Source organism: Xiphophorus hellerii, chromosome 16, assembly GCF_003331165.1.
Source record: "Xiphophorus hellerii strain 12219 chromosome 16, Xiphophorus_hellerii-4.1, whole genome shotgun sequence".
NCBI classification, from domain to species: Eukaryota; Metazoa; Chordata; class Actinopteri; order Cyprinodontiformes; family Poeciliidae; genus Xiphophorus; species Xiphophorus hellerii.
In genome coordinates, this window is record NC_045687.1 from 18,024,674 (window position 1) to 18,033,941 (window position 9,268).

Below are 9,268 nucleotides of genomic sequence, written 5' to 3' on the forward strand. Positions count from 1 at the left end.
AATTATATGCAGCACCTTCTTTGAGGGCATTAGTAAGCAAACATCTTCATGAAGACCAAGGAACGCATGAGAAAGATCAGGATGGGATGACGTCTAAAGCAGGGGTAGCCTACAGGATGAGATCCAAAGCTTTGAACAACTTAAAGATCTGTTTTATCGACTGTAATCCCACTGAGGCATGACCGTTCATCTAATCAGCCAAGATCCTCAGGATTACTTTGGAGATATTCAAAGTTTAGATCTTTGTCAATCACCCAAATCTGGGCTTAATGGAAGGGTAACAAAAAGAGAGCCATTGCTCTGAGCCTTGTAGCCTTGAGCCACCAGGGAAATAAAACTCAACATCCTTAGAGCGAATTGCGGTAGTGCTGACATCAGCCTGTTTGATGCTTTCCTCAAGCAGGGAAAGGTGACGATAGGTGGTGCTAAATACAGGCCAATCTGGGAAGAAAACGTGTTAGAGGTCTGATGCCTTTCTCTTAAAATGAGGTGGATTTTCATCTTCCTTAGATTAAATTATAATCATGTCTTAGACTAGCTCAAAGTTTAGTCAAATATCCTGCAAAGAATCTGTGGCATATTTTAAACCAGGGGTGCTCATGTCCAGTCCTCAAGAGCTACCATCTCTTCAACTTTTAGATGCATCCTTACTCCAACAGACTGGGATCAAATGGTTGAATTTCCTCACCAGCAGTCATTCAGCTCTGAACAGGCCTAGTAACAAGCCATTCATTTGATTCAGGTGTATTGGAGCAGGGAAGTATCTGAAGGTTGCAGGATGGTAGCTCTCGAGGACTGGACCTGAGCACCTCTGTCTTAAACCAATATTCATAGACCTTCTCCAGTCACTGACTGAGAAGTTTTGCAGAAAGCTCTGAGTAAAGATGTTCTCTTGGAGAGACATGTAGTTGATCCTACTGCTTCTTTTGGCCAGTTTCTTGAGAGCTACTTTAATAGTTGCTCCATTATCCCTGCTCTAATATACATTGATCCAGCTGTGTCTGTCCTCACCGGCTGCTATTGTCATGTCTTCACAGCCTTAAACTACTGGTGGATTGGTGCAAAGAGACTTCCATTCACTAGTTTTTAAACAATTTGGAACAACCCAGATGATTATTGCATGGTTCTGTAAGCTTCTGATTACAGGTCACCTACAGGTTGAAAGATATTGAGGTACACCTGTGGCAACACCTCAAACATGCTGCTTCTTTGTGTGATATTTGGGGGAAAAATTAAGAAATCAGGCATGGCCTCTGCCGGACACTTACAGTGGTTCGGAAGCCACTGCTTTGAGATCTTGCCCATGTGCTTTGGGTCGTCGTTCTGCTGACAAATGAACCGTCGCCCCAATCTCAGGTCAAGATACTCTGGAGCAGGGTTTCATCCGGGACGTCTTGGTACACTTTTCTTCTATCCTGACTAGTCTGCTAGTTCCTGGTAGTCACTGTATTCCCTGTAGGGATGGTATTGACCTGGCATTCACTCAAAGAGATCAATCTTTGTCTCATCAGACCAGAGAGTCTTGCTACAGTTCTTCATCTGCCATTTGACAAACTCTAGATGGGCTGGGTTGCCGTGTGTCTTTCATTGAGGGGTCTGGCCACTAATCACACTGGCCTGATCAATGGATTGCTGTAGAAATGGTTGCCCGTCTAGAAGGCTCTCCTCTCTCCACACAGGAATGCTGGAGCTCTGACAGAATGATAATTCAGTACTTTGTCACCTCCCTGACTAAGGTCTTTCTCCTGCAGTCGCTCAGTTCAGATGACCGGCCAGCTCTAGGAAGAGTCTTGCTGGATCCAAATTTCTTTTACATTTACCAAATATGGAGGCCATTGAGCTCATCGTCGCCGACCTCTAAAGCAGTAGAAATGTTTCTGGGTCCTTTCACAGATTTGTGCCTCAAGACAATCCTGTTTCAGAGGACTACAGACAATTCCTTTGATTTCACGCTTGGTTTTGACCTCTGACCTGGACAGTCAACTGTGGGACCCTGTATACATAGGTATGTGCCTTTCCAAATCACCTCCAATCAACTACATTTCACTACAGGTGTGGACTCCATTTAAATTGTAGAAACATCTCAATTTTGAGCTGTGAATACTTGGATGGATGGAATACATTTACAAACACTCAGAACCTTTTTCTTAGTATTCAGTATTTGTGTGTAGAATTTTAAAGAAAGACATTAATTGGCAACACAATTTGGAATAAGGCCGTAACATAAAAGGTGGAAAAAGTGAAGAGCTGTGAATACTCAACAAATTCTCTGTAATGTCAGACATAAGAATAAAACAGTTAGGTGTATTTTTATACAGCATACATAAATATCTGCTTCCAGCTGTGGAGGTCCAGTTTCCTTGCTTATAAAAAGTCTAAACAGCCTCCTTAACTGAGGGCAGAGTTCATGTAATAAGCATTTTTACACAAATCAATTTTAAAAAGTATGTTTTTACATTCAGAAAAACGACAAGCCATCTGATCTATATATTCTACTTTTTATTGGAGTGCAACATTTTCCAGCAGATATAGTGAATAACGGAGATCCAAGCATCATCAGTTTCACCCAGAAATGAATCTGAGATTTAGCATATTAGTGTATCGTTAAGCAGCTAGTTTTTTTTTATTTAGAGACAGAAGGTTACACATATAGATATATTATACTTAAATACATAATTTGATTTGGCTATTCTGTTTGGAGGTATAAATCAAAACGATGGTGTGGTGTGTGAACGGCTCTTCACACACTGATTTAAAAAAGTGTACTTTTCCTGACTAACACCTTCATATGCAGGTTAATTCATAGCAGAGTCTCATAGGCAGAATCCTTCAACAAAACATGCCAACACAAAGTTATTGTGTAATCACTCTCCTCCAGCAGCTATTCTCGCCTCTACCCTGTAATTCTTCTTTAGTGTGTTGATTTGTTTTATTATTTTAATTGTTTAAAAGTCCCTCCGAGTGGCGAGATGATTGGTTTAGATTTCAAACAGCATTTTGAAACATGAGATCTGTAAACAATTCTTCATTTTACCAGCATAATTTCAAAAAACAAACAAAAAAAAAAGATTATTGAAAAATACAACAGATCTGTAAAAAAAAAAAAAAAAAAAAAAAAAAACAGTATGTAGGGAATGGTAAACCTACCGGAGGTTTTTATCAACTGTTTAAATATCTGACAATACAATCATTTTCTGTATATTTGCTAATATTTTTGAAGCATTGCAGAAGTTTGTTTAATGTCTGATTTTTTTTTTTTTTTTTTTTCATTTTTGCCTCGATTAAAAATCGGCGGTTTGTCCATAGAAATACCGGTAAGCAAGTCAATGTCCCAATATGAGAGAAAAAAAAAACACCGCTCGATTTGCTTCTCCGGGTTTCAGGGGAATCCAGAGGCAAGACAAAGCTGACAAGATGGCGCTGATTATTTCTACGGGTTAATCTCTCCCAGCTGTTCATCATTTACAGCACTCCTTCTTCTCTACGTGCAGGACTCTTTCGCAGCGGGGGCAGGTGTGGTACGCGTCCTTGAAGCTGTCGAGGAAGAACGGGATCAAGCAGCAGCACAGGAACAATCTGCAAAAAACAAAACAACAAACAGGCTGAGTTTCATACCGGCACATTCGAGATTCACCCTGCCTGTTGCAAAAGTATGAACATTTCTTGATTTTTTTCTCTCTCCAGGTTTTGTCACCTTTTAATAACGAACTTCAATGTGTTTTATCAGATTAAATATTACATTTGTTCTTTTATTTAAAAATATTTTGAAGAGTTCAAGATAATTTTTTGTCATTCAAAGGCAGGTCTATATGAAAACACTCAAAAATCAGTGATTAAAATGTAATAATTAATAAATTAATAGTGAATGAATATTAGCTTTAAATAACTAATATCTAATATATATATTTCATATTTCTTAGCATTTATACATACATAAAATGCAAATCATAATAAAATCAAAATAACATATTTTTAAAAATTAAAAATCAATTAATAAGAAATAATACTCTTATTTTCTAATTTCATATTAAAACATGTGCATAAGACTGGGGTTAGCTATTAATAAATGAACAAAAGAAAAACAAATAAACAAATAGTGTGTTTAATATATGTGATTATTTAGAATATGCATGCATTTAAATAGGAAGCAAATAAATTCACATTTTTGAACAGCATGAAATACATGATAGCAATATTTCATGTGCTGCACAGTAAATAATAAACGCCCTCCCAGCTTTTCCACTGTTCTACTTGGATATGGAAGTTGAAAGTATTCAAAATCCTGAAAAACAGTTTGAAAGGGCTTCAAAAAGCCTCGAGAGCTTTTTATTTTTATTATTATTATTAAAGACCATTCTAAAATATCACAAGAAAGCTGCTCTCCTTGAAGGCAAAGTCAAGCGGTTAGTTGTGTTTCACAATCACAAATCTGTTTTCCTTTCTTTCTTTCTTTTTTTTTTGGAGCCTTGTGGAGCGAGTGGCTTAATCCAGACACTCACCCACAGCAGATGAAGAGTATGCACATGAGCCAGGCGTACGTCCCTGCTTTGTAATGGACGTTGGTCATGACCTGCTGCTGGCAGGATGTGCAGGTCGTCATGCCAGGGCTACGACCCAGACCTACATCGTAGCTCACAAACTTCTTTTTGTCTTGCTCATTGCCGGTCCCCCCTCCGCCGGTGCCTCCCCCTCCACTGGTGTACACTGAAGGGGAAAAGGGAACCAGGTTAGAGGGTCACTCCGATGCTCAAGTTTCTGGTTTAAAATAAAAGGAACAAAACAAAGGAACTGATGTCTTTCTGTGTTTATTTGAGTGGCGCCGTACCTGGTCTGGCCACAGAGGAAGCGCCGACCTGCTCTTGGTCAGGAGGGGTGAACGGGGTGTGGACGTGGTAAACCTTCACTCCTGTCCCCTGAGTATCTGCTTAAACAAACACAAAGGAGAGGAAAAAGGAGGGAATTAACGACCAGTAAGACGCTCTTAATGCGCTCGCAAAAATAACCATTTCACCCTTTGTCACATTGCCACCAGTCATTATGTGAGAAAAGGTCATTTCCAAGGTTTGGATTTTGACTAGGCCATTGCCCACTGCATTTACTTGAATTCATCCTTTCATTGACTATCCCTTCTCCATGCCTTCTCAATAAAAGGATTCCCACAGCATTGTGGGAACGCACAAGTTTACTTTACATGGAGTTTATATAAAGTAAGAAATACATACAGGTGAACTATCCACTGGCTAAATGACTTTTGTCATTTCAACATCTTGCACTGGATTTTAGTTAGGAGTATTAGAGTAAATGAGGCTGAGGAAAATCATTTTTCTTTCACTTCACAATTATGGTAATCCTACATCCAAAGTTTTTGCTTGTAACAATGTGGAAAAAGCGAAACGGTGGATGAAGATTTGCAAGGCAGTGTCCACGAGGATGTGTGTGTTTGACGTACCTTGGTTGAGGTAGGGTGGAGGTTCCCTTGCGCTCATGTTGCTACACAGAAAGAAAATACAGGAAATGAATATGAAGGTCTTCTGATGTCAGGGTCAAAATCAAGAGATACAACATCAAGACCGCCACCAGGGGGAGCCAAACTCCGCTGACAACCATTTTTCTGCTCTTCGTTGAAAACATCTGTCATCCACTACACTGTCCCGGGCCAGTATTGGCTCTGCATTGTGTGCATCCATTATGTCTGCGTCCCCAGGAAACGCCTGGGTGTGTCTGGGCCTTCAGGTTTCAGGTGCGGCCACTGACTGAAACTCTCTTCACTTTCTTTCGGGAACAAGGTCATGTCTGTTTGCTGCATGTCTTCGACCAGAGACTAATAAATAAAAACCGCTGGAGCCACAAAAAGATTTTAAAAAACCCCAAAACATCTATACCTACTAATTGTTACATATGATTCAACAATTATTTCAGAGCAGAAACACAGTGCACAAGTATCTAAAGACCCTTTTAATAATTTATTTGAAAGAAACTGAAATAGATTTAATAGATTAACATTAAAACACACATTTTTCCCCACTGTATGTTGAAATACATCTCTTTTGAGCTTCATAATGTTTTGAAATATGCTTTGCTCATCTCCCCTTTACTGTATGTCCCAGTTCTGTCCTGTACTCCTCATGACCAGATCCGATTGGCCAGTGGAATTGGTGATAAATGGTGGAATGGAAGAACAATCTGAAGTTATTAAACAGTTAGTAAAGTATGAAAGTAGGTTTTACATGGTTTTGATTCAGTTTCTTTTATGGGAGAGATGTTTTTCTTTTAAGTTGGTTGTTGAACCTTTTAACTTTCAGAACCTGTACAGAAACATGCCGTAAATTATTAAATCTTCTATTATATCAACTTTAAGCTAGACTTAAGTGTGATGTTAGTGTTGTAATTTGCCATTTACTCTCAAATATTTTGTGCATTTGTTCAAATGATGATGTGCAAAACACTTAGTGGGAAGTAGTGGCAGTCTTTAATACAGGTAGTATGGCTCCCCACTCAGGGCGCCATTCCACCTGGGGTGGCACAGGTGCACCAAATAAAATATATTTCTTTTGCTTTCAAATTCAAACAAATGACTGCAAAAACAATCCAATTGTAATTTAATTTTGGAAGTCTCTCTCCCTGAATATTTCAGAAAAATGCATTCCAGCACATAAAATACCATCAAAATATGAAAAGTTTTTGCAGTGTCTATTGGGTTTTGTGGGTTTTTGCTGGTAATACTGGTGCTTGCAAACGAGGGTAAAAGCACCCTTATCTGGTCTCTAAAAAATAGCAAGAATGTTCAAGAATAAATTACATGATATTTTTTAATGAGCTCCAACTTCAACCCTGACTTAAAAGCATCAAAACAGTTGTTTACTCTGGTGTGGGTTGGCAAAAGATCTCAGTGTGTCATGCACATTGCCTGCATACACCCTTTAACCAGCAGAGGAATGCTACAGAGCAGCATGCTTCTCTCTGAGTCAGACTAAGTCAGGGTGTGTCATTCAAACTTAGCGATGACAGACCCCCGACGCTGTCACTGTACGTTTCTACTCAGGGTGCACAGTTAGATCTCTGAGAAATAGGTCTTGATTTGTCTGGTCCACTTGCATGTGCTTAAGATTTTGACGCTGTAACTTCAGTGCGCTCGTTCATCAGAACGCATGCCGGCTGCGAAGGCATGAGGCCAGGTAACCGGCTCCCTCGTCACCTTCACGCTTGGCACCGGTTTCTGGTTTTTCAAGTAAAACAGTTGAAGATATTTAAATCAGTTTCAGACTCGTGTTTTTCCTTCTAGAAAGGCCGCTTGTTGACACAAGCGGGAAATCTGACAGGTCGTGGAGATAACGGTGAGGTGTGGCATTCAGAAAGTCTAGTTAACCACATTGCTTTGATGCTTTCAAGCCACCATCTGAGAAAATCAAAGGGTTAAACAATCCATTGTGTGATAAATTTGCTGGTATTGCCGCTAAGAGTGTGAAATAAGTGCATTGTGAGTTTTGCAGCTATGGCCCTGAGTTTTGCCCAAAAAAAGATAGATGGAAAACAAACAAATTCTTGCCAAGCAGGTTTTTAGGTGATTACCAGACGAGAAGTTTGGCCAGGAGATAAATTCTTAACTCTGCCTTTGTGATTGTGAACGGTCCTGTTTCTCGTGGTAATCCCACGGACCGTATCAGGTGTGGCCTCTTACTGTTCAGTATGTGGCACCCGTGCTGGTCCAACCTGAATGTGACGGTGCTTGTAAATGCATTTTGATTAGATTCATCATCTGATGAAACTGGAGACAAGTGGAACAGTAAGTTCCCCAGTTCACCTCTCATCCTGGCAGTATCTGTCTGATCAAAATTTGCGTTTGGGCCAAAGAAAGCATCTCAAGTGCCTCCAAAAACAAAGACCGACTCTCTTATTGCTCCTGCCCTTTGTTAAAACTTAAAAACGTGTGTACCTTGAAGTTTTCACAAGATGTAGGGTGCTTCACAAAATTACAACACAGCAAACAACAGCATTGAATAGTGAATAAAATCGAACTTCCAGTCAGTGCCTCTGTCGCTGCCTGTGATTTTTACCCATCTTGTAAAAATTAAAGTTACTATGAAATAGTTAATTTTTTTTACACTAATATATGTACTATGTCCAGAATAACACAGATGGATAATAAAGTGTGAAACGCAAGGCTTTTGACTTCCGTCCTAAAACCAAAATAAACTTTCCAGCTCTACTTTTGGTCTACTTGGGTTGATGACATCACAAGAGGTGCAAGAATCAAGCTGGTCAGCTGGCATCAGTAAAGACTAAACCACATGAGGAACTTCCGGACAGGCTTCATAGACATCCTGCACTTGAGTTTCAAATGGTTCATAACCACTTGGTGGCGCCCTGTGCCTTTTGTGATGTCATCAGACGCTTTTTTCTTGGGCGGGTCGATTTTATATCGCTTTACAACGAAATGATGAAACAAACTTAAAATCTGATCTTATGGGTGGGAAACTATAGCTACGCCAACTTTGTCTGATTTTATTGAACGGTTTTGGTAATAGTTTTAAATATCCTGAGCAAAGTTGTTAATATATTTTTACACTTTAAGTTTTAGTGTTTAAATATTAAACTTTGGTGATATTGTCGTTTTTTTTTGTTTTTCCATTCTGTTGTATTGAAAGAGAGCCAATGATCAAACCAAACAAATTGCATATGACAAATTGCTACAATTAAATATCTCAATAAAGAAAAGCAAAAATGCAAAAACCTTAGATTTTCTTGAGAGCTTCATATGGCAGAAAAATCAAAAATCTGAAGGTTATTTATCACAATATCCAAAATCCGGCAGTAGTAATAAAAAATATGTATATATGTATGTGACTTCCTAAACTTTATAGCAATTAAATTAGGAAAAAAGAATTAGTTAGGAATAAAGTGCAAATATTCTTACAGTCTTACCTTGGTGTTGTGTTGCAGTGAGTTTGCAGACAGGTGTGTGTAGGTAGGTGTGTGTGAGCTCCTCCTGCGGATGGTGACTTCTGAGGATTGAAGCTGAGCTGATAGCTTGTCTCACCTCTACCTCTATGAGCCTCACCTCCAACCCGCCCTCAGCGCCGCCCTCGCCACAACAAAGAACAAGAAGCACGAGTGACTCACTCTGTAGTTTTGATGGAACAGCCTGTACTGGTCTTAGCTTTTTTTTTATTTTTTATGACCAGCTGGATGTCTGATTATTAAAGGATTATTGAGCGAGTGCATACATTTGTTACTTTCTTCGTGTGGGAATAACCTGTTTTTCTCTCCG

General features: G+C 39.3%; 1 protein-coding gene across 1 annotated transcript; it reads right to left on the bottom strand.

Annotated features, from left to right (window-relative positions):
- Positions 1–2,481: 2,481 nt before the first annotated feature.
- On the bottom strand, positions 2,482–9,050 carry litafd (LITAF domain containing). Its single transcript, XM_032587960.1, has 5 exons — positions 8,923–9,050; positions 5,450–5,490; positions 4,826–4,921; positions 4,500–4,704; positions 2,482–3,576 (listed from the first exon to the last, which is right to left on the bottom strand). The coding sequence occupies exons 2-5, from the start codon at positions 5,484–5,486 to the stop codon at positions 3,459–3,461; spliced, it is 456 nt and encodes a 151-aa protein (XP_032443851.1). The 5' UTR covers positions 5,487–5,490; positions 8,923–9,050; the 3' UTR covers positions 2,482–3,458.
- Positions 9,051–9,268: the final 218 nt, after the last annotated feature.

Bases quoted from the DNA above. Each gene is read 5' to 3' on its own strand.
- litafd (XM_032587960.1), bottom strand. From the start codon at position 5,486: ATGAGCGCAAGGGAACCTCCACCCTACCTCAACCAAG. The intron at 4,705-4,825 runs GTACGGCGCCAC...TTTCCCCTTCAG, and splicing joins TTCCTCTGTGGCCAGACCAG to TGTACACCAGTGGAGGGGGA. The intron at 3,577-4,499 runs GTGAGTGTCTGG...TGTTTTTTGCAG, and splicing joins ATACTCTTCATCTGCTGTGG to ATTGTTCCTGTGCTGCTGCT.